A 25736-nucleotide genomic window follows, 5' to 3' on the forward strand; every position below is an offset into this window, starting at 1 on the left:
AGAAATCCAGATTTTTTCCGGAGCACAATCATCTCTGATTCCATGAAAACTACTATACTGAAATATTTAAAAATAACTAATCTTCTTAAAACATTTATAACTGATATTCCCTCAAAAATATTTAGGTAAGAATCTGATCTCCACCTCTTTTCTTTTTAAAATTATTTTTGTGTTTGCTAGAAACAGTCCATGATAAACTTTATTTTCACTCTTGAATACGTTTGGGAAATTAACAATTTCATATTTATATAGATTTAATGCATATCACACAGTTAAAGAATAAAATAGTTTTAGAAATTTTTGCTTAAATAACACTTGGAGTTTACACTTATTAGAATTCTTATCAACTTATAAAAAATTAAAATTCATCTAAGACTAAAAAAAACTGGCTCTTACAAACACAACACATTGTGTGAAGTCCTTAACACACAGTTTTTAATTTCTAAAAAAATCTAATAGTTAATAAAAATTGGAATAAGTGTAAATATTGGGAAAAAAAAACTAAAGATATTGGAACGTCTTAGTTTTTTTCTGTTGAAAGTGAGCTATAAACTTATAAAGTCAGCACGTATGACATTTCGCAAGTGGTGAAATTGAAAATTTGCAAATTACATAACTGTCTTGTCTGTTCTTAACAACATTTTACGCAGTAAAAAGATACTTTCTTATGGAAAAAGTGAACTATGAAAGAAATGAGCTGGATGCTGTGATTTTCTCTAAATTATATTTTCATCAATAAATAAATGATTTCAATTAGTAACACAATATTGGTTCAGTTAAGTTTTGAGTAAAATCATAATAAAATACACATATTAGAATAGTAGACATTTTTTCATATTTTGTTTTTAATTTTAAATAAAAGTTCGGATTAAATTATGATAAGTTTTTTTTATGTATAATTTTTATATTTAAAAATATTTTTTCCAACAAATGTTAAAATAAAGTTATTTAGTATTTGAAATAAAATCAGAAAAATTTCAATGTCTCCATATAATTAAGAAAAATTTCATAAAGAACTGAAAATTATTTTTAAATCATTGGAAAACCAATAATAGAAAAAAAAAAAAAACAGTCCAAGGAAAAAAGAATTATTGATGAAGAATTTCACAATACCGAAATGCAATTGAAATAAACAATGAGTTTTGCAGTAGATTTTGAGAAAAGTGGTTTGGCAACTATTTTTTTACATTGCTAACGTTATCAACTCTAAAATAGAATTTCAGTAAATTAACGGGAAAAAAAATTATTCTCTTTAAATTTGCAATATATATTGCACAAAATAAACATTCAAATAAACAAAAATGACAAATATATAAAAATATAAATTTTGAGTTTTTTTCGTAACTTAAGTTGATTTTTCTATTGCACAGCAGAATAGGCTTTTTTTTCTTCTTTCCTCCAGACGTGGACACGTACCTAGGTTTGCAAAACCCTTACCCGTATAGTCCACGTCTGGCTTCCAGTCCAGCTCGCCACAACCCGGCGAGCTAGCCTGATCAGTGGGAGTTTATTTAAAAAAATTTCATATTACAAAATAAATATAAACATTTTTACAATGAAAAAACAACATTGGAAGTCCTGCAGAAGACAATGAAGTGCAACACATTTGCTTAAGAAAAAACAATGACTGAAGCAAAAAAAAGAACATGAACAATAAAAAAAATGAATTTTGTTATATACATAAAAATTAAAAAAAAGAGAAATAAAAAGAATTAAGAAAGTGTACATAAATATAATGTATCATGTTAGACAAAAAAACATATTTTAAATATATGAATATATATATTTTATATTAAGACGATTTTTTTTTGTAGGCAGACCATAATCTTAATGAGGTTAACATTAAAATTTTATTAATTTATCATTAATGGATAAAAAATGCATTGTGTTTTTAAGTTTAGTATTTAAAGTCTTGTTAGTTAGGAAGTTTTTCTGCCATTTGTATAGGTTAGATTCATTTGGCGGACGGGTATGCCAAGAGGCAGTGTAAATACATTCAGTAAGATAATGCTCTGGAGTGCCCAGTTGGCCGCATGTACATTGATCAGTGTCAGTTATGTTTAGAGCAGAATAGGCTTTGGGAAAATTGTTTAGTAATACAGAATTGCTTTAATTTTATTTTTAAATTAAGTAGAATTAAAAAAGAGCTACGTAAAATATCTGCCAGCAATAACTTTAAAGATGACTAAAGTTTTAATATGGCAAATTACATTAATTTCGCAAGTACTTCACTCATATACAAATAAAAATTACAAAAAAAAAAACTATTTAAAAAAATGAATTTTTTTAAAACTATCCATAAAAAGACTTCAAAAGTTTAGATAGTAATTTGACATCCATTAAAAAGTATAATAACTCTAATATTACCATCAGTAAAAATTACAGTAGTTATAATTTAAATTAAGTGAAAATGTATGTCAATATAAAACAAACTTTTTATGTAAAATTCCATATTAGTTAACGACATAAATTTTTTTTAAAAAAAGGCCATTAAAAGGAAAAGAAATGAAATGTTTGTTTTAATTCAAATAAATATAAAAGTTAACATTTATAGCAGGTTTAAAATGACAATGTAAGAATACCTTATAATTCAATTTTGATAACACATTCATAAACAAGTTTGTAAAAATAAAAATCTTGTTTATGCAATAAGTACAATTTTAATTTTTACATGAAAATAAGTTTGAATAACTCAAATATAAAACGAATATGGTGATTTTTTAAAACTACACTAGAACCTTCTTATACCTTCTCTGGATATAAAAAGCTATTATTTTTTTTTTATAGCAGCAGTATATTTCTTTGATTTTTTTAAAAAAGCACCATATATATGTAGAAAACAAACATCCTTATTATCAGACACGAATCTTCGAAATCCTGAAATTAACAGATTACAATTACTAGAATCTCAAACATACATACCACCAATTTTACACATTTGTAAAATCCTCAAACACATCCGAGAAGTTAATTAGGGAATTAAAAATTCATTACAAATTAAACTGTAAGCATATTAGCAAAATGAAGATTTTAATGACAAATGAATGAGTTGTAATGACTTGAACTGCCTGAAACCAGAGGAGTATGTCAGAACCTAAGCTTCGTGCTATAGTTGTGACTTACAACTTAGACAGCAAATTGGTCCTACAATGGAAATTTAGTAATTGCTACCGTAGCTAACTGGGATTACTAAACATTTCAAGTAAGACCTTTTCTATTGTTTCATTGGTACTGCAGTGGACTTATCGTAAAGACACGGCTCCCAGTAGAACACTGAAGTCAAGCATCACTGGCTAGTCAGTAAGCGGGTGAGTGACCACTTTGATCAGCCTGTGTAGGGACTGAGGGTGCACAGTATTGGTCCTCGTTAAACTGTTCTACCATAAAATGCTCGACTTGTGCTCAGGTTGTCGAGCTACCGAAGCAGGAGAGCCTCTGCAGAGGATCAAAAATTGCGATGGCATGTCTTTGGATTATCTTCAGAGATGGTTCTCTGACCATCACCAATAGCCCATTATGTAGCTCTAGTGAGATGTAAATAAATTACCTGCCTAACAATTGTTTCAGTGCTGCTTGGGTGAGATCCGTGTATTTTTGGGTTAGGAGTTTGTTTACTGCTGATGATTAGCACTTCAAAACATTGTTTACATTTAGTGTAATGAAAGGTTATGTTGTGTATGAATTTTGTCTTAGGTTTACTAGTAATAGGACTTTTGAGCGCTTTAAAATGCCTAAAAATAATTACGAAAATAATGAGAAATAAGAAAGAAAAAAAACAACAGAATCTTGAGATAATTGTCTTAATTAAACATCATATTAGCAAATGATGATTTTCAAGAAAAATGAATGAGAATGATGAATGAGGGAGCATTTTTATTGATAAATATACAAATGAAAGGGGTAAATACAAACAGACCATCTAAAACAGCTGGAATGCAGGAAAAGCTGCATTAAGAGGCTCAAGGAGATCAAGAAGATAATAAATTGTACCAGCAAATCCTAAAAAAGCAAAGAATAGTTTAAATAAATAAAAATGAAGTAACAAAAAAAACTTAGTTTAGAATAATAAAGTCACTTTTTATTAAAATGTAGTTAATGAAGGAACTAAAAGATTATCTTCAACATTCCCTACAGATATAGGACAAAATTAGGACATTTTGGTACTGACCAAAAACTAGTTTTAGCACTTTTAGCAGTGACCACTTTTTCAGAAATTAAAATTTTTTAAATGATTTAAAAAAACTTTCGACATTAACAATAAGGCAATTTTTATAAAATTTTTAAAATATGGTAAACATTACCAAGGTATATTTTTAAAATGAAGAAAATTTTTAAAAAACAAGTGTGAAACAAAGTAATTTTTAAAATATCATAAAGTATTCATAATTTATTGAAGACAGTATATATTTATTGAATAGAATAAAAATAAAATGCATATGAGGTACATTTTTGACAAAAAAAGTGCTGATTGGTTGGAAGTTTTCAAACTATTTTTTTTTAAAATCTCCATTTGTTCATACTGTGGGTGGAGGTGATCATTAATTTTAATCCCTTCATCATTTATTTTGTTCCTTAAGGACAAGGCATCAAATTTTCAAAGAATTTTCATTCTCCATTAAATAATTTTAACTCTGTATTAAGTTGATATCAATTTTATATGAAGTAAATGAATTTTCTCTTTAGTTTCTATTTTCATTAAATATTATGAAAGTTTTTAAGAAGAATTACCTTCAAAAAGTGACAAAGGTCGATCAGGAGTTCTGCATCCATGTTTTCCATAGTCAAAGCACCATTCAGCAAACTGAAAAATATAAATAAATATATTTTGTTGTTTACAGTTAAGACAAAAAATCTCCCGCAATTAAATTTTAATTCAGAAACACGATTTTTAAGCAATAATAATTTAAATTTGAACAGAATTACAAAAAAGTATAATTACATCAAAACAGAATTTCAATGCAAAACATAGAAAATTATATTTAACCAATTGTAAGAAATGGATGAAGTGAAGGGAAAAATTACATTTAACTATAAAAAACCCACAAATATTTCTCATTAGTTTGAAACAGACTTAAATCAATGGTTTTAGAAATTTTATGACATATAAATAATAATTTTTATTAATAAATTATTATAATTTAAAAAAAATATATAATTATAATTTTTAACAATAAAAAAAATATTTTTTAAGCTGCATTAAAATGAAGATTACAAGAAATAATAATAATAGTACAATTTTTACTAATATATGAAAACATTTGCTGAAATTTTTTCATAAAATTTTTTTTAATGGGGTAACAAAGCTTTTAAATTAAGTACGCATTAGAGATGAGCATTTTTAGAGACCCAAATCCAAAGGAAAAAATTACATTAAACTATAAAAAACCCACAAATATTTCTCATTGGTTTGAAACAGACTTAAATCAATGGTTTTAGAAATTTTATAACATAAAAATAATAATTCTTAATAATAAATTATTTATAATACAATAATATTTTTAAAAAAAATCACAATAAATTATTATAATTTAAAAAAATATATATATAATTATAATTTTTAACAATAAAAAAAAAAAGAAATATTTTTTTATCTGCATTAAAATGAAGATTATAAGAAATAATAATAAAATTTTTACTTTTCATAAATTTTTACTAATATACAAAAAAATTTTGTTGAAATTTTTTCATAAAATAAATTTTAATAGGGTAACTAAGCTCTTAAATTAAGTATGCATTAGAGATGAAAATTTTCAGAGGCCCAAGTCCACCTGAGCCTGAAGACTAAAAATGGCAGCCCGTCCACGTCTGACATTTAACAAGCTCAATAAATGCCAAAATTTGCTAAGATTTAAAGCCGAAAATTGTTGACAGGAAATTCAAAATAAAATATTTTGCTGAGACTAACTTATTTACAGATATAAAGTAATATTTCAGAAATTTTTACAGTTGATGATTTTATTTGAAATTAATAAAAAAGTGTATGAAATTTTAATCATGATCATGTTCAAATATTTATTTTAATAATTGGATACATCTCATGTGTAGCATGCATGTATAAATAAAATTATCCGAAATGCATAATGATAAGTAGCGGTAACTAACCAGTTATTCTGAAACTAAGAGAAAGTATTTTGCTATGAATTATAAATAAATAAAATTGTATTTTCGTAGAATCAAAACAGTGATTAATCAAAGTTTTTAATTCATTAAATTCTAATACGTTATGAATTTAGATGTGATGATGTTGCAACATTATGCACTGTTCAGAAGAAACTAATAGGGAATGAGTGGAAGTAAATATAACGGTTTGCTGTTTATTGCCACCATTAAGTCAGTTCTTCATCAGTTGGTAAATCTCTTCTTATTGACCACGATTCAGAATATCATTGTTTGTCGTGACTTTGGTGCCAATCAGCCAAATTTAGTGTCAAGAGTCAGGTTGTTTGAATTATTTTTGTTGTCATTTTTTTCCCAGCAGAGAATGAACTTATTTTTTCTTTTAAATAAAGAATAAATTTGTCTAATTTAATATCAGAAGAAAGATTGACTTTTTTTAACATCATAGAAAATATTAAATCCGCAAGTAGATAATATTTTACTGTAATATTAATAAAACAAAAAAATAATTAAAAGAACAAATGAATAAGAAAGTATTGCATTGTAAGGCACCTATTGAAAATGGTGAAACCTATAATTATTTGTCTTAATGTTATAATAGAATAGTAAAAAATGTAACAAACCTATTAAAGGTTAAACCTAATAATAAAAATTAAAAAAATGAAGAAATGTATTAAAAAAATTAAGTAACAAATTAAAAAAATATTAACACATAAAAAAATATATTTATACATTTGAAAGAGAAAATAATATTTTAAACACAAAGAAAATTCTTGAAAATGAGTAAAAAATGCAATAAAATAATATGTGTCAAAACTACAAATTTCCTCATTTCAAGCATAATCAATAAAATCTCCAGGGATGAGATTGGTCAAAAGGCAAAAAAGCTGAATTTTCACACGAGTACATCTTACGTGATTTATAGCAAAAATATCAATAACATATTCTCATCCAGTTTTGCTGATGTTGTAATGCCTATATATAGCAATAATCGCCGATAAAAGAACTGCCACATTTATAGTAACTAATTTTAAAAAAAACTTGCTTTTTACACGAATGGCGCAATAATTAATTTTAAAATCGTGTGAATATAAATCACGATATTGATATAAGTGAATGAAACTCGATATTAAATTTCAAAAATGTGAAAATACAAATCATGATGCGTAACTTTCAGATCACGTAAATACTAATTACGATACATAATTTCTAAATGGCGTTAATACGTATCCAAAGCCTAATTTTTAAATCAAGTGTAAATACGAAAATAGAAGTTGGATATTTCAACTGCAAAAACTCGCTGGATAAACTCGCATGAATACGAAATCGTTACATAGAACTTTAAAAACGCCTGTATACAAATCGCGATATTGGATTTTTAAATTTCGTAAAGAAGAATTGCAATGAACGATATTGAAATCGCGAGACTAGGAATCGCAACGCGCAACTTTTAAATCAGGTAAATACGAAAATCGATGATTGATATTAAAATGCAGCGACGTCTGAATTACGAAAATACGAGCCATCTAGCGGACGGGTAAAAATGAGGAAAATCTTACTTTCTGCTTCTAGAAGCTAATAACTAAATTAAGTAGATATGCCAAAGGGTTGGCAGCTACAAAGTTTGAATTTTCCATACATCTTTCGATATATGATATCTATATATCAAATCGGAGGAAATAAACATAATTATATTATTTCAATGGCTGAATTTTCAGAAAAAACCGGAATATTAACTAAAAAAACTGAAACTTTTAGAGAATCTGAGTCTTTAATAAAAAGTCTGAAATTCGAGAGACAAAAGCGAAAAAGGCGGAAATCCGCTAAAAAAGCGGATATATCTCATCCTTGAATCTCTAAAAACACACATAAAAAAAATCATGTGTAGTTAAAAGTATTAAAATAACGTGTTTAAAAAAATTATTAATTAAAGACTCTTCTTAGGTATAAATTATAATTTTGCATTTAACATCATGTTGCCTATCAGGAGAAAATTACATTAATTACAATTAAATAACTGTAATGCATAAAAAAATTTAATTAGATTCTTATTATCCTTTAAACATATTAAAAATTTCAATCTCACATTAATTTGTATTTTAAAAATAATCTAACCTTAACAGCACGCCATAAGTATTTGACATCTTTTGTGACTTGAAAGAGCCTCAAATGAGTATATCCATTGCCTGCAACACCGTGGCAAATACCATATCCTTTTCTGAGCAATCCTCTTTTCCAAACAACATCACTACACTGTTTTGAAGCTTCTAAATACTTTTCCTCATGGAATGTCTAAAAAAAAAAAACTTTTTTAAACCATCGATAAATATTTTTATAAATAATGATAATTTTTTTTCAAAATATTTCTTTATAAAAAATAAATGACAAACTTTAAGGCATAATAAATAAGATTTTATTTTATAACCGTCATTGAACAGCCGACCCAATTTTTGCGTTTACGACTACCAATGTTCGACTTCGCAGCTTCGTAATTTTGAACCCAATCCAGAAGACAAGGGAACTCCTGGATCAAGTATTGGGAGAAATTTGCCTTCTTGGAGGACTTTCTGATGGAACTAACATGCATTTGCGTTACATGAAGTGGGAGACCACGAGAACCTCCCACGGTTAGCTTGATGGCAAGGGGACTCTAACCCATGATCTGTCTACCACTTAGGATATTTCACGTCAGCACTGTGGTCAGTGCAAGCCGGATGCGGAATTTGCATCGACCATCCATTGCCGGGATCGAACCCGGTTCACCTCATTGAAAGGCAGTAAATAAGATTTCAAAAATTTGGAATAACTCTCTCGATACATAATGAGAAACATTTTAACATCTCCCTAAACCAATTTTTTATATATATATTTATAAGCAAAAGGCTTGTATACACAAGCTTTATATATATAAGCCAAAGTTCAGGGTAGAAATGGGCAAAATAAAACAAGAATTACAATTTTTTGTAATATCTTCCATCCAGATTAATGTTGATAGAAAATTAGAGTAGGTGTTATGTAAAGAATAAAATTAAAGCTTTTAGTTAACTATCAGAAAGAAATCACGCTTAAAATTTTCAGATTGAGTTGTAAATCAACAGATTTGTTGTCTTAAGATAGGTGCTTTTTAACGTAAAATATCTAAAAACAATTTATTCTTTCTTAAGAGGCCCTTCCTATTCTGATCAAACTGCCGAAGGAGTGGAAACAAGGAGAGAAAATTCTAAACATATTGTTAATCCTCTATATTTAATTTTTTCAAATAAACTGATGATGTAGAGTTACTCAATTTGGCAGTATCTTTCTATGCATACAAGTACGTACAAGACCATCACCCAATCACAATTTGAGATATAAAGCATGTGGTATTTCGGATTCTTTATTAACTTTTTATGACAAAATTATGTCAATATAGTTTTGCAATCAACAATTTAAGGTAGTTAAATAATTTACAGTAGCCAAGTTTCTAATTTCTGATAAGAATACTTATCTTTATACAATTAAAGATAAAAGAGTTTTTCAGCATGATCCAAATCGTTTTTTTTAAAGCTGTAATGAAATTCAATTTTAAAAAGAACTAAAAACTTGAAGATTTAAATTACTTACTCAAAACCACAAATCGCACCATTTCATTGCTTTAAAGTTTTGAGAAAACATTCATAAAATTATCAAGCGTTATTTCGCCTAATTTAATAAAGTGATCCCTTTATTTTTTACCTACTTTGAAAAGTATTGTGTTGTCTATAGCATCAAAAGTTGGTTAAAAACAAAAACTATTTTAAAAAAAATGTGAATTAAAAATTAAACCTAAATTCGAAGATGCCCAGGGTAGAGGATGACACTGATTATAGCAAATACAGTGGATACTTCTCCTTAATTTAAATCATGATTTCATATTGACCAAGTTTAGGACAAAGCACAGCTTTTTTTAGTTTTTGTGCCAGGAAACGAAAACTAACTAGCTACATTAATAAAACATATAAGTTAAAAGAGTTTGGACAGCTTAAAACCATTGCAGTAAAATACCTTTTTTTACTCAAAATTTGTCTTATTACAATTTAATTTCAAATAATAATGAAATAAGAGCCGTGTGACAAACAGCACTAATGTTAGTGAAAACTGCAACACTATAAAGAAATTGTCAAACATTAGTGAAATTTATTCCACATATTTATTGATAGTGGTACAATTGAATATCCACAATAGTGACACAGGCTATGTAATTCTAATTATTTAATTGTCTAACTTCACTATTCAAGTAAGTTAGGGTCAATCAGCATAATTTCTTTATGGAGTTGTAATTTTCACAATCATTTACACTTTGTGATCAAAAATTTCAAATCTAATTTAACATGTCTTGCATACATGTAAGGACAGTTTTTCTATCCTTTAACAAAATATGACAATTTGTTTAAGCTATAATCTATCAAACACTAGAATGATATGAATGTATAAATTTTTATAACAATGATAATAAACACACACATGAAGAAATTAGCTGTTTATAAACAGTGACAATAGAATTAAGGTTAAAGAAATTAAAAACAAACAAAACAAAACTCAACTAACTTCATAAGCCAGTAGAAGAAGATGTACAACTCCAGGAGCACCATGGCACCAGTGAATAAGTTTATCAGTTTTGCTTCCAAGTGATGAGGGAAAATTTCCAGAAGGATACTGAAGGCTTAAAATCCAATCAATACTTGGTTTCACCAAATCAGTTATTTGTTCAGATGTTAAGTACTCTTTGGCCTAAAAATGAGTCATAGCAACCTTATTATATTTCATTAAAAATAAAATCAAAGACTTTTTTTGGAACAATGGCAATTCAAATAGCAAAAGTCTTTTTATATTTAACTAAAAATAAAATCAAAGACTTTTTTTGGAACAATGGTAATGCAAATGGCAAAAACCTTATTATATTTCATTAAAAATCAAAGACTCTTTTTTTTTGGAACAATGCAAATAGAACTTTTTTTTCTTTTTGCTCACTATGAGGATAAGTATACATAAGGACAATCAAATATTCAAATCATTCAAAAACGGGCACACTAACAATATTTCTTAAAAAAGAGAAAAATAATGAAATATAAAATGAATTATTCATTTGTTTCAATAGAAAATGAATTATTAATTAAAATAAATGGATATTATTCATTTATTAATTTTTTTAACATTTCTAAATAACTTTTTGTTTATAAACATGTGAAATTTCAAGAATTCATAAATTGTTTCACACAAACTTGGCAGAGAGAAAGAAGCTTGAGAAGGGCATCTTAGATATTTCTAAAATATTTTTGCATAATTTCTAAACATTTTTTTATTAATATAAATATTTTCAAAGAAAAACATAGTTATATTAGAGAACAGCATTACTCGATCAGCTGTTAAATATAAACTTATGCTGAAAAATTTAGTTTTTATCAAAATTAAAGGAGATAAAAAATTCTAAAAGCTAGGAAAAAAAACACAGTTGTTTTAACAGTAATAAATTATTTCTACTAGGGAATAAAAAGGGTTCATTGATTTAAATCAGCTTGATATAAATTACAACTTGAATCAAAATTTTTTTAAAGATTCAAATCAATGCAAAAATTAGAAAGCATTTTAATGTGAAACTATTTTTGTAAAAATGATTTTCACATTTTTAAAGTTTATTACAAACGGGTTGGTCGCTATGGCCTCCGGTCACGCTCCAACCAACCAAAATCACCATAGTGATATTTTTCCTCCTCTCTGCTCTTGTTGCTGTTTTGTTCTTGTTTTAAAATGTTACTAAGTAGTGTGTTGTTAGAAGGGAGATTAAAAAAACTATCTCCTATAATTGTATGATGTATAAATTGTGTTTTAACATTTTTAATAAAGTCTTATAACTGAAGCTTTTAAAAGTGTTATAAGTTTACAAATATTGCTGCCCTATTCTGATTTTCTTTTCTCATAGTGTGATTTTTTTTCTTTTCGTATTAGATTTGTGAGTCAAATTATTCCATACTGCAATATTTTGACAACTTATCATCTAACTATTATAAGGCATCACAATTCATCAATTTGTTGTCATAGCAATTATTTATACTTAAAAAAAGAGAGGTTTGTGACAGGGTTGGCAGGTTTTTGACATGTGACAGTTTTTGACAGTTTAAACCATGGTTTAAACCGTCACGTCAAAAACCTCACTGTCAAAAATGTCAAAAACCTATATTCATATGTGAAATTTAATTAATACATAAAATTTATATAAAGGATAGTGTTTCTAAATATGTTCTAGAAAAAATAAATTTAAAATTTTGAAGAAACACTTATATTTTGAATAGTAACCAAAATCTTGTACTTTTGAAAGCTCACATCTTTTGTAATATTATGTATTCATTTTCATGTGTTATTGAAAATCTGCAGTGATATTATTAAGAAATTTATGTATAACCAAATTTAGTGTATAGTATAGATTATACTAAAAATTAGACATTTTTAAAGATAAACATTAGCAGTTTTGTACATTAGACATCTTTTAAAGAAAAATCTTTTTAATATTCTTTTAAATTTTCTTAATAATCTTTTTAACATAAGACAATACAAATTTAAGTGCTTTCTGTTAAATACACAGAGTAGTTAGTGTCGATTTACAGTATATTCAGCCTATTCATTTACTATGCTGAAAATTTAGTTTATCCAAATACTTGTGAATTTCATTTTGCTGAATACTATATACATAGTTTTGTTGAATATCTAAATATTCAGCTGTTGAATAATTACTTCTTGCTTTCAAGATATGCATTATTTGTATTCTTAATACAAGTGGGGGAAAAATTAAGAGGTAAAAATTGTTTCAAAATGATAAGTGTAATAATTATAAATAAATATAATAAACAATATGAATTATATTTATCATTATTCACAAATATAACTACTTTTAAATTCAAATTAACATACTGGATAATAAAGGTATTCGGTATAACATTAAATTTTTTTTTCATACACTTGTATCAAGTTTGTATTTATACAACATAACTTGTAAGTTCCTTATAAATATTAGTTATATGTTCCTTATATGTCAAAAATGCATAGTAATAAACTTTTAATTTTCTTAAGTATCAAAAAAAAAAATATTTTTTTTCAAAATATAAATATTTAAAAAATTTTGTGCAAAATTTTTCTGCATATGCATTTGAATATAAATTTCTGAGATTTTAAATCTGTTATTTTACCTTAATTTTAATTAAAAAAATATTTTAAAACCTGCTGATTACCTATAGTATAATTAAATTTCAATATGATGCATGGCAACTGTTGGTAGTTTTGAAGTTTATATATTTTTTTGGCAAACTTTAGTTTTTGACATTTTTGACGGGTTTTTGACGGTTTAAACCAGTATTATACCCTTGTCATGTCAAAAACCACTTTTTGACGTCAAAAACCCAACCCTGGTTTGTGATTTCTTTTTAACCTGTTTTTTTTCAGTAGCTAATAATGATAAATTTTGATTCCATTTTCATTAATTTTAGTTTTGTATTTGCATACATTATGCATTGCTGTAAAACAATTTTCAATTCAGCATTGCTTGAAATGTATTGTTAGAATTTACTTTAATAATATTTCACTTTTAATTACACTTATAAAATTTAGTTTACTGTAAAATAAATATTCTCAACGTACTTTTCTCAAATCTGATTTAAATTTTTAAAAACTTTGAATCTAGGGAGTTAAGTGAAATCATAACTGGGTGATTGAATTTGAAACATTAAGAATACTTTTAACATGAAAATAAAAAGATAACAAACTTCTCAAATATTGTAGATTAAATAGCATTATTACAAAACATTAGGAGAATTACTTTACATTTAATTATTATAAATAAATTAAATGATAAAAAATGTACCTGCAAAAGCATGTATAAAATACCAGCGAATCCATGAGCAGCTCCAACATATGGTGATCCATGCCACTCATAAAATAAGGGAGCCTTATCTGTATTGCTAAACTTCTTTGCCAACCTTTGTCCAGATTCGAAAATTGTTTTAATCACCTTAAACAAAACAACCATTATAGATTTCAGAAATAAAAATGCAAAGTAATAAAATAAAAATAAGCGCAAAACAAAACATTAAATCTACAAAGTGTTAAATGCATTACATTCTTTCGTTGTTAGAAAAAACACACAATAGATTGTTAGTTTAAAGGAATAAGATTTTATATTTGCAAAAGTACTAAGGTTTTTTTTTCCTTTTAGAGAGCGATTTCTTTTACAAAAAACTATAACTTCCATTAGTATTCGATTTTAAGGATCCCAGTTGTCAAAAAATCAACTAAATCAAAAGAGCCTTTTTTGCTAAATTGCGTAAATTATGGGAAAATATATCCGTGCATGATTAAATAAGTTCAGTCGATCTAATTTAAAATGAAAAGGCCATGGCAGATTGTTTATTACAATATTGTTGATCGAAATTATCAATAATAAATGCTGTAATCACAAAAAGAAGACACAGAAATATATGCATTTTCTTTACGATTAAACTTAGTAACTTTCTTCAGCATTTTTCCATATGCAACACTCGGCATTAAATATATTATCACTAATACCTGCTTGGGACACAGCAAATGCAGTACTATGCTGAGCACAAATCAATTTTATCAATACTCTTTTCTCTAGTACTCTTTCAACATTTTAAACCATGTTTTCTACCATAAAAAGATTTCTAATGTTTCTATAAAGTTGAAACTATATTATGAACTAAGTCACACTGTTAACTAGAGTGTTTAAACTGGCATAAAATTTCCACTTTTATTTATTCCTTTTTTTTTTTTTGTATGAAGAACATTGAATTTATGTCTCATTAACTATGTAGATTTTGATAAAATGAAGCCCTCTAAAATGTAAGAGTATTTCTGAAATATTTGGTCAAGAAAATACAAACAGACACAGGAGCAACAAGAGGTAAAAACTATTTAAAGATTTGCATTGCAACATCTCCTGTTAGTCATAGTGATAACCATCCATGGTTTTTTATACATCTTTTGTAGAGCTGTCTATCATTGCTATCAAGCAGTCTATTTCATTATTACAGATTTCAGCTGTTTTATTATCATTATTAAAACTGTCAGTGGTTATCCTTCTTTTTACAAATAATCAGAAGAAAAAATATCTTGAGTTCATTTAACTTAAAAAACACATGAATAAAGCACAAATAAAGATACAAAAACTGATATATTATAGTTCTAATAACCATCCATGGTTTTTTATACATCTCTTGCAGAGTTGTCTATCATTACTATCAAGCAGTCTATTTCATTATTACAGATTTCAGCTGTTTTATTATCATTATTAAAACTGTCAGTGGTTATCCTTCTTTTAACAAATAATCAGAAGAAAAAATATCTTCAGTTCATTTAACTTAAAAAACACATGAATAAAGCACAAATAAAGATACAAAAACTGATATATTATAGTTCTAATTCTGTAAACAAAAATCTTCCTTGGTATTGAGACACAGAATGACATCAATCCAAATAACATCAATATCTCACGAGTATTAATAATTACTAACAATCAATATTTCATTTAAAAGACTGTTATATAATTTAAAAAAAAAATAAACACATTTCTCAGTTTCTTTAGAGATAGCGCACTTAGAAGATCACAAAATAAAACATACTGCAATAAAACATGTACTAATTTAAACAGGAAAAAATATTTAAATTGGTAACTTCATAATACCTCTTTGATTATATTATCTCGGAATTCATCTGCTCCAAGATGTTTATTTAAGAAAAGTAAAGAATACAGAAAACCCACTCGGCCATATAGAAGTTCATCAGGGCACTCAGAAGCACATGCTTCACGCTCCAAATTTTCAAGCCTATATAAAATAGGATAACTATTTTCACAGAATAATACTTTGGGTAATATTTAACTAAATATAATAGATCAGGAACCATTTAAACTTACTCCAATTTTAAAAAATTAAAAAACTGGCTGTCATGTATTTAACATATTGTGTTACATACCTAACACCAAGCTTTTAATTTTTATACTTATGTAAGTTACAAGAAATTAGAATAAGAGTAAATGACATCAAGATTTTTTTTTGCAAGAGCTATTATAACTGCTTGATTATTATTATCATTATTTTTTAACTGAGTTACAAGTTTTTAAAATTCGCAAGATACAATATTTGAAAATGGAGGAATTGCTCTCTTGTAAAAGTTTCCAACTCACTCAACAATCTGTAATCAAAAGCTACCTACTCTAGACATAGATATTTTGAATAAAAATAGCTGCTCAAAATAAAAGGGAAAAAAATGAATGGGCTTATTTTATTTTTCAGATATTTTAAAAATAAATATGCGTGTTTGACAAGCTTACTATAATGACAATTTTACCTGATATTGTGATTATAATAGACTTTAACTGCATTATTTTACAAATATACTGATAAACTAAGCATTTTTATGGAACTTTATGAAAACTATAATAACTTAACGAGTTCTGCTGGTTGTGGAACTAATTCAAATCCCTGTTAAGTATTTTCTGTTTATATAACTTAAATAGAATATTAAGATTTCGTAAAAAAATTGCTTCTTTCGTTCCTTTTTTAACAAATCAGTGCAACTTATAAATTATCAAAAGTTATACACTTCTCTTTATTAATTTTCTCAGGTATTTTTTTTTCAAATGGAAAGTATGATTTCCTTCTTTCTTTGCTTGTTATAAATCACCCATTAAATATTAAATGAATTTTATTATAATTTAAAACAATTCAAGATTTATGAAGTGATTTTCTTTTTAAAAATATTTCTATCTTTTAAATATAGGTTATTTTCAATACATACATTAAAAAAACCTCATTGCATATACTGTACCTTCTAGCCAGGTCCATACTTTCTCTTGTCATTCCTTTACGATGGAAAAGGGCAGAAGCAATAGCCATGGGACCTGAGACTCCACACAAAAAAGTCACATCCCTTTTTCTCAAAAAAGTAATGTAAGGTTCAACGTATGACAGAGCATCTTTTAAGAAATCTTTCTTTCCTGAACATAACTTTATATCCATAAATCGCATGTAAAGAAGTGCAATACCTAAATAATTCAAAGAAAATATAAAAAGAACATGTGAAAAAAAAACTTATCATATTATTTTAAATAAAGAAAAATCTCAACGTATAATAAATAACAAAACTAACTATTCATGATAATTACAATTAAAAAAATAAGTGGTTCAAAATTTAAAAGAGCAGTAAAGGTACTAAATTCTAAAAAACTGATATATATATATATATATATATATATATGCTGATACTTTCTACAAAAATTTAAAATTCGACATCACAAAATCAGCATTAAATTTTAAACATAACTGAAAACTAACAATTGTTAAAATAATATCAGACGTGCCAACCTAGCAAAATTAACATTCAGGAGTTTCCCTAACAAGAATTCAGGAGATTTCAGGAGGGGTAAAAAAAGGTGCATGGTATGCAACATTTAGCACTTCTAAGGAATTTTAAGTAAAAAATTTATTAAATATAAGAATGCAAGAAATTTTACACACTAATAGAGCAATAATTGTTTAAAAATATTAAATGGAAATAAAATAATTAAACACAGATTTAGCAACACAAAACTATATTAGGTAGATACTCTTTAAATAAATACCATTTCCTTAATAAAACATTATTCAAAAACTCTTGACACTGTAATAAAAATGCACAAAAACTTCTAAAAAATAAACAAATTGAATAACTATTTTATTTTAAAAAACCAATTCAATACTAATGTATAAAAATACTAATGTCTGTACAATAAAGAACCAATTATCCGGGATGCTCGGGACCATCGCTATCCCGGATGTCTTAATTTCCCGGTTTCCTGGATCGACAAAAAAGTGTCGTTAATTGATGTTTTATCAAACCCAAATTACAAGGAAAAAATTTAAACACATTTTAAAGTAAGAGAAAAAAGAAAAGCACTCCTAAATCTAAAAAGGAAAAAAATTGTAGTAAAATAAAATTTAAAAGAATAAAAAAATTTGCAAGTTTAGACAAGAAAAACAAGTTTAAAAAATAATTACGATTCCTAAATCAACTAATAAACAAAATCAATGATTAAATAACGCAATATATTTCATGGGGGGCGAAAATAAAAGGAAAACCTATTAATCTAAATAAAAACACTTGAAAATTATCGAACCGAAACGATAGTTAAAAAACGGCACTAGCATAAATATTAAAACCTAGAACAAGGCAAGATCAACGGACTTTAAAAAAAAAAAACTAATGAAAAAATTTGGTAATACAAATAATTTTATTGAGTGCAAAATTTATCATGAAAAAGAAAAAAAAGAAAGTGGAATCAGAAAAACGAAACTGCAATCTGCTTCATAAAATAATTGTATGCTTAAATTAATAAACAATTGTCCTTTTTCTTATTTTTATAAAAACGCGATTTTTAATTAAAGTAGGTGTGATTCCACATCAAGAAAAACTTGCGAATGATACCGCACTTCAAAAGAAAAACATTTTATTTTCATTAATCGATGTCAAATAGATAAATATATTTTTCTCTATCATCTTCTGTTCACTGATATGCATGTGCAATGCATTTCCCCCACCCCCTCGTAAATCAAACAGCAAACGAAATCATCATGCCACTCCTTTGAGTTTAACGACCTAAAAGAGAATAAAGATCTAAAATCTTCAAGGTCGCGGAAGAAATGACGTTTCTCTGGGTAAACGGGGAAAAAAATTCTTCCCTTCCTCACATTTTCCTCTACTCAACTTCAAGGATTAGTCCAGTTTCCGCTTTTTTTTTCATATCGTTATAGTTCAAAATGGCGGGAGAACCGAGCAAATTTTTTTTCCGGATTATCTGGATACCAGATAAATGGTTCTCTACTGTATGCATGAAAAAAAGAGTTGCAGACTTAGCTCTCCGCTATTAAGTCTTGCTTAAGTCATTGGTACATGATTTGTTGAAATTGATCTATACTTCCGTTTCGACTTAAGACATCCTGGAAAAAAAAATTTTTTTTTTTTTTAAATATACGAAGACTAAACGAATAATTGATATCACGTTGCTAGTTTACGAGCTTGTTGCCAACCGTGGAAAAATATGCATTAAAAACTATAAAAACAGCAAGATACTATATCAATTCCAACTATCGAGAGTACGAGTTTCCCCTCTCCTGAACGGACGTCACTCGATAACGACATGTGACGTCATTGCATTCAACTCCACACGAAAGAAGAGGAAGATTTCACCCGCCCCCAGTGTAAGGGGGCGGGTGAAATAGGAGTGTTAAGAGGTAACGTTGAAGAGGGGGGGAAATAAAGCATGTTCAGCTACGCTTCAGGCAGATGGTAGTTTGATAAGAGGGGATGGAATTCAAGCTGAAAGAAAAACTTACTTTCGCGGAAAAATTAGGTAATTTTGAGTTTGGCCGTCGATTGCAGTAAAATTCGGGAGTTTTTCAAATCAATTCCGGAGGGCGGGAGAATAACTCAAAATTCAGGAGACTCCCGCAAAATGCGGGAGAGTTGGCACGTCTGTAATATCAATTTAAATATTTTCTTTTTGAATCTTGTAAGAAATCAAAGCCCATATTGTCATTGGAGATAGAATAATAATCTTTAAATTATGTGAAACACTAGCTTGAATTATTTTACCAATAACATATTTTAACATTAAAGATTAATACATAACAGGAACCCATTAAAAATATGAACAGCCATTTTTATTCCATATTTTCGACAGTTAACATTTGAAAACTTTGGAGTATCAAGAAAACTTTTGCATGAATAAACAATAAAGAACAAATTATAGATACAAAAATTTAATCAGTTAAGATGGGAGAGCAGTTAAAGACTGAAGAATCTCTTATGCTTCAGCTGGTTAAAATTAAGACTAAAAATCTCTTAAGCTTGAAGCCAATATTAAATGTTATACAGGCAATGGCACTTTACCTTTTTTTTTTTTTTTAAAAAAAGTTAAGAGTTTGGGACACAACGACATACCAAACAATGTCCTTTAAAGTAAAAAAAAAAAAAAAAAAACTTAAGCGCAAGAAGGACTAAGCAATGTCCATTAGACATAAGTGTAGTAAATCCTAATATCTATGAGACTCGTAGGTATGGAGGGAAATTATAAATCGACTATGTCAACCTTCATCTATCAAAAGGTACCTCCAGTTAAAATCAAGTTAACATGTCTTATATACTAGTGATTTGGTATTCAATATTTATAGTGGTAGTTACACTACAGTACCACCTGAGGAAAGGTTAATTAAGTATTAATGTATTGCTTTATTAATATATAAACTTGTGCTTAAACTGAAAAAAAAAATTGGTTGACCTTGTTTTACCTAGATTAATAATAGAGATTTTAAGATAGGTTTACCAAGATTGGATTAAACTGTGTGGTAGCCATTTAAAGATAAACATATTGGAGATTCTTTCAGGGGTAACCAACTAGAAAATGGAACTTTAACTCATCAAATGTAGATATATCTTTAATTCTTACTTTATAGGTAACATATAGAAGCAAATAAATTTTATTCTTAATTTTTTTTCTTCAGTGAACTGGTTACAATAGCTTTTCAGCATTTATTTTTATGAAATATATTTACATACATATTACATACATTTAAAAAAAGAAAAAAATTACCTGATGTGCCTGTATAGACACTTGTGTCAGATGTAGTCGATTCTGCAGCTAAATGCTTTTCCAGAGTTTGGAGAAGTACAAAAACATTTTCTTTTAAAGGTCCTTCAATTTGATCAATGAGCTACAAAAAATAACAATAATAAGTAATTTTTTGTTATTTTATTAAAATGCATTTAAGTAATTAAAAAAACAATAAATTCATATACATATTTGAATCGAAGTTCAAAATAATGAAAATTATTTATATCATTCAAAGGACAGGGAAATTGGGACAGATTATTTTTATATCAGACACAAGGGTTTTTCAATTTGAAAATGAATATTTTGAACAAAATCTGATTTTCATAGAATTTCTTTTAGACTTGAACATGAAAATTTAAATTCAATTTTTTTAGTTAATTTTAAATATGATACAAGAAAATTAAGTTCATTTTTAAATTTATAAGGTATCGCTTTTCTTGTTAAGTAATAGGTTAAAAGCTAAGCAAGTTTATATAAATATTTTTTTTTTTTTAGAAAAAACTAATCAAACAACAGAGTGGGTGATAAATGGATCTGGCTGTAGTGATGTAATGCTTTTTTCTATTAAGAGGCCCTTGATTAAAGTCAACTCTAAATACTGATTTTTACCTTTTTCTCCATTTCATAAGCGTGGATTAAATTTGACAAAATATTTTTAATTTTATTTTTACAATAGTAGCAAATTTGTTATTTCAAATTATGTCTAAACAAGGAAGAATTGAACATGACAAACAGAAAATTTACACTTTGAAATGCACCCTGTTTAATTTCACAGAGTTTAATCAAAATATTTATTTAAAATACCATAATTAGCAACTTGAAAAATGTGCTAATTTTATCATTTTCAAACATTTAAAACAAAACTATGAGTACAAATTTCTTAAAAAGCAACATAAGAAATACATTTGATTACAATAGGTTAATCTAGTTGGAAAAGACATGAAAACAACATGAATTATTTAGCAATATTACCCTATTTGTTTCAAAATCAAAAACCTCCAAACTCTCATCATAATCCTGAAATGGATTTTTAAATTCTCTGTCACTCATATTTCTGAAATTAAAAAGTGAAAATGTATAAAGACAGCTCAAATTAATTACAAACATTTAAAATCAAACATTATGATAAAATGTAATTTGTAAAGGAATCTTAATAACAAATTATCAACACAATGAAATTTTTTAATAAAAAATACTGCAGCTAAATATCCATAACCTTTAACAGTCATTAATGAGAAGGGCCTATATCAACAGCAAGAGGCAAAGATTATTTTCATGACAAGTAACATGGTTTCCCCATTAACAAAGTAAGAATTGCTCAATATTCACAATGTGATCAGTTTCAATTACCGTAATATTAAATAAATTTTAATTTTATAAATAATTATTAAACATTGAGGCTTATATAATTAGTTAATTCTAAACAGTTCTTAATTCCAAACAGAAATAAATAATTTTATCATTAGTTAACTATGATTTACTAATTAAATCATATTTTAATTAATCAAATAATTTAGTTATTAGTATATTGAAAAATTTTAGAATTTAATTTGACAGTTTTTAATAATATTCAGAGATTGGTGTTCAATTTAAGGGCATTGCAGACAGCAAATTAGATCACTCCGAATTAAATTTATATAACTATATTATAAATAAATTAACAAACATAACAACAACATGTAATGTAATAATTATTTGAATAACCATTAACTTTAAAATGGTTGAAACCGAAATAAACAGCATATGTATTCTTTGCCTTTAAAATACATCACCAAATTCATCTTGCTGTAATATTGGAATTTAAAAAAACTATTAAGGAAATTAATTGCATTAACTGCAAAAGTAAAAAAAAAGATCAAAACATGGATTTACGATGGTATTGAGTGGGTTAAAAAGTGATTATTTAAATGCATGATTCAAAATTTCCATGCGAAATGATCATATTAAAAACTTATTCAACCTGATTGTAGGCAAATAAAAAAAGTGAAAAATATATCACATTGATAAAATAATTTTTCTGTTACAAATTGGAATTGGCACCAAAAATTGCTACTCATTGAAATATAAGCTTAAGAAAAATAGGGGAATTTTTTTTTTTTTTTTTAACAAAAAACCTTTTAATTAATTTTTTGTCATTAATTCTTAACATTAAATTTCTTTGCTATTTTAGAATTACTTTTTAAATTATCAATTTTAAACATTTGTGCTTGCCTCAGTAGTTCATTAATTCAGCCGAAGTTGTAATATAATTTATTTCTTCAGTCTAGTCTTTTGAAGTTTATAAAAAAAGTAGTTAGTCAAGAGAATGAGAATTTAAGAATAAAAAAAAGGGGTGCTGGTACAGGAAGAATAAATGTCTCGTGAACGAGATTTAATAGAAGTAACGAAATTTAAATTTTTGTCTGAAATATAAATTATATTGAGGGGAGAATTCCGTATCCTAATCTGTAGCAGAATGATCGCCAAGTCTTGGAAACATCCAGGCGGCGGCCCGCAAGAAACTAAAAAAAAAAAAAAAACATCTCAGAAAGGGACCAACTTCAAAAGGTATAACTAGTAACCACCCCCGGGCAAACATCTACATGTTCTTTTTTTAAAAAAATGTGCAAGTTTAAAATCTATTTGGCACCTTGGCGATTGTAGTTGGCGTGACAAATCAATATATGGAAACTTGTTATTGATTCATGGAAGAATCACATATGCCTAAAGAGTGATAAAAACAACAATGGTGTATCATGTGCTTTAGTGTTGATGATAAAATATTTATCTATCCTGAAAACGAAATATACATATCTTTAACTTTTATACAGAGAAATCCTTGTCTGACACAGAAAAAAACCCCAGGCATTAGGTGCTGGACAATGTAGAAAAAAGATCTTGGCCTGTTAGGTGTCCGAAATTGGAGAACAGTGGCTTAGGATAGACAGCTATTGCGGAAACTGACCGGGTACGGCCTAGGCCTGTTCTAGGCTTTAGTGCCGAAAATATTTAAAAAACTAAAAATATTACAAATGATTTTATTTTAAAATTTTAATTAATATCGAAGATTAATTTTTTTTTCTCCATTTTACTTGTAGTCTTAGAATATTTATTGCTACTGGGAAAATAAGATTGGCCTTAATAATAATACAGTACTATATCAAAAATTTGAAACAAAAGTGACTTCAAATTTAAAATGCACCACATGAAATGACTCAGACACAATAGGAATGAAATAGAAATAAAAGAGAGCAATTTTATACCTACAAAAGAATTCTTACTAATATACGTTTTGTTTACATTAACGGTTAGCGGTGTCGCGAAATTAATCTTTAGATTTTATTTCCAGACAAACCAGCAAGATTTAAACCAGTTGTCGTTCGCAAATATTTCAAATCTATCGAAATAATCGGGTTAAATAAACCGAAAAGTATGAAAAAGTCGAAACAGCTTCAGTTTCAGTGTTTCGATTAAACCCTAGTACGCTGTTGATTGCTTAATTTTGCTTTATTTTTCATTAGACAAAGCAAGTTGCAGCCCAAATAATTCTGCTTCTATTAAATGATGCAGTCAATTATGTAAACTCGTTTACTTGGTAAAATGATTATCAATCGAATAATTGATGTAAATAGAAAATTGTTTGGTTCCGGTATCCGCCTTGAAATATGGTTCATTTTAAAATACTTGTAAATATTATTCATATTTACTCTGTTAATTTTATTACTTATTCTAATTTAATTTATGCATCTTCTACTATTTCTTAACTCTGTGAACGAATTTTGAGAGAACTGAATGGTTTATTTTTCAAAATTTCTTGATCTCAGTTTATTATTGCAATGCGTTCTTTCGTAAAATGTCATACTATTGTGGAAAATAAAATAAAAATCTGATATTTTCTATAATGTCTGTTGACACTTCAGAGAGCGGGATGTAGATTATGCTTTTATTTTTGTTATGTTGGTTTTTCATGATTTGTGCTTCTCATCACAAATTTGATATTTTTCGGAGCAGAAAAACCTACTAAATAAAAATCCCCATTGCATGTATTAAAAAAATTCACCTTTTACAAAAAAAAAAAAAAAAATGCCCGAGGTCAGATATTGTACTATATTTATATATATATAATTGCAGGTGCTTAATTATTAAAGATGCTAAATTAAGAGGTGCTTAATGGGGGCATAATATGGTTTTCTCCACAAACCACGAAAATTACTTCTAAAGCTTGGTATGAGCTAAAAATATAGCAACATAAATAAAATATTCCTATACTTATATACTTAGATTGTGTTTGTAATAAAAGCGATAGAAATTAGAGCATTTATACTTATGTATATATCATGCCGCATATTTCCCCGTAATATTATTGAAACTCGGTCAGATGTTATAGTATAATATAAGATGTTTCTTTACCAAGCAAAATAATTATAGACTCAAGGGGTGCACAGGGGGGCATAAATATGGTTCCCTTGGCAAACTGCAGAAATTACTTAAAAACCCATTGCTCCCACCTTATAATCTCTTAATATTTAATTTTTGAAGTGAAGTTTTTAATCAAATTTCTTAGTCAACATACACGATAAGACGTTTGTTATTTTCTAGAAATACTAATCATTTCTGTCAAAGCGTAAATTTGCAAAAAATTAAGTTAACATAATGTTTTTTTTATTCTCTTGTTTAATAATTTGAAATGCATAAGAATATTAGTTAAGTAATTACACTTTGAACAAAATAAAAGATAATATATTTGAGGTCAAATTGATTATAAGTTTTAAATTATAATTTTATTTAATTAATAGTTTTTCAAATTATGTATTGTTACACATTATTTGAAGGCTACTCAGTGGTTGGAACCAATATACTACAAATAATAAAGCAACTGTAGTTGCTACTTTTTTTTTTTTTTAATTTAATTGTGTGATTCAAAAGATCCCTAGTTTGTTTAAATTCCTGGCATCTTCTGATGATATTA

The 25736-nt window shown here is 26.9% G+C and overlaps 2 protein-coding genes across 15 annotated transcripts in view; one reads left to right on the forward strand and one right to left on the reverse strand.

Moving 5' to 3' along the window:
• Nucleotides 1-324: 324 nt before the first annotated feature.
• LOC107438158 (glutathione S-transferase LANCL1) lies at nt 325-24323 on the reverse strand. Of its 12 annotated transcripts, XR_015431464.1 has the most exons (12): nt 24035-24174; nt 21761-21842; nt 20768-20888; nt 16969-17185; nt 15824-15965; nt 13988-14134; nt 10684-10866; nt 8233-8409; nt 4729-4801; nt 3917-3999; nt 2077-2877; nt 325-1379 (listed from the first exon to the last, which is right to left on the reverse strand). XR_015431464.1 is itself a non-coding variant. In XM_087157798.1 (11 exons), exons 2-10 carry the CDS (start codon nt 21836-21838, stop codon nt 3920-3922), a joined length of 1218 nt encoding a protein of 405 aa, XP_087013924.1. In that variant the 5' UTR covers nt 21839-21842; nt 24049-24251; the 3' UTR covers nt 2340-2877; nt 3917-3919. The 12 variants fall into 12 exon arrangements, 11 of the variants coding, with proteins under 11 accessions (XP_087013924.1, XP_087013925.1, XP_015905852.1 ...); XM_087157798.1 differs by lacking the exon at nt 325-1379 and having other exon boundaries at nt 2340-2877; nt 24049-24251; XM_087157799.1 differs by lacking the exon at nt 325-1379 and having other exon boundaries at nt 2340-2877; nt 24068-24249.
• Sec5 (exocyst complex component secretory 5) overlaps nt 24319-25736 on the forward strand; it is a 42925-nt gene continuing 41507 nt past the window's right edge. For 2 of the 3 annotated variants that reach the window (XM_043044961.3, XM_043044964.3), the window contains exon 1: nt 24319-24453. The gene's annotated coding sequence lies outside the window, so the exon portion shown is untranslated. Of the gene's footprint in view, nt 24860-25736 lie in introns of all 3 variants that reach the window. The other variant, XM_087157794.1, reaches the window with a different exon arrangement.

The sequence above is a fragment of the Parasteatoda tepidariorum genome, chromosome 2 (assembly GCF_982258835.1).
Source record: "Parasteatoda tepidariorum strain Cologne lab strain chromosome 2, Ptep-v5.0, whole genome shotgun sequence".
Taxonomy (NCBI): domain Eukaryota; kingdom Metazoa; phylum Arthropoda; class Arachnida; order Araneae; family Theridiidae; genus Parasteatoda; species Parasteatoda tepidariorum.

Coding starts and splice junctions, on each gene's coding strand:
- LOC107438158 (XM_087157798.1), bottom strand. CDS start 21,838: ATGAGTGACAGAGAATTTAAAAATCCATTTCAGGATTATGATGAGAGT. Junction 10,867..13,987: donor TTTTATACATGCTTTTGCAG/GTACATTTTTTA, acceptor ACTCATTTTTAG/GCCAAAGAGTACTTAACATC. Junction 4,000..4,728: donor ACCTTTGTCACTTTTTGAAG/GTAATTCTTCTT, acceptor TTGCTTTTTTAG/GATTTGCTGGTACAATTTAT.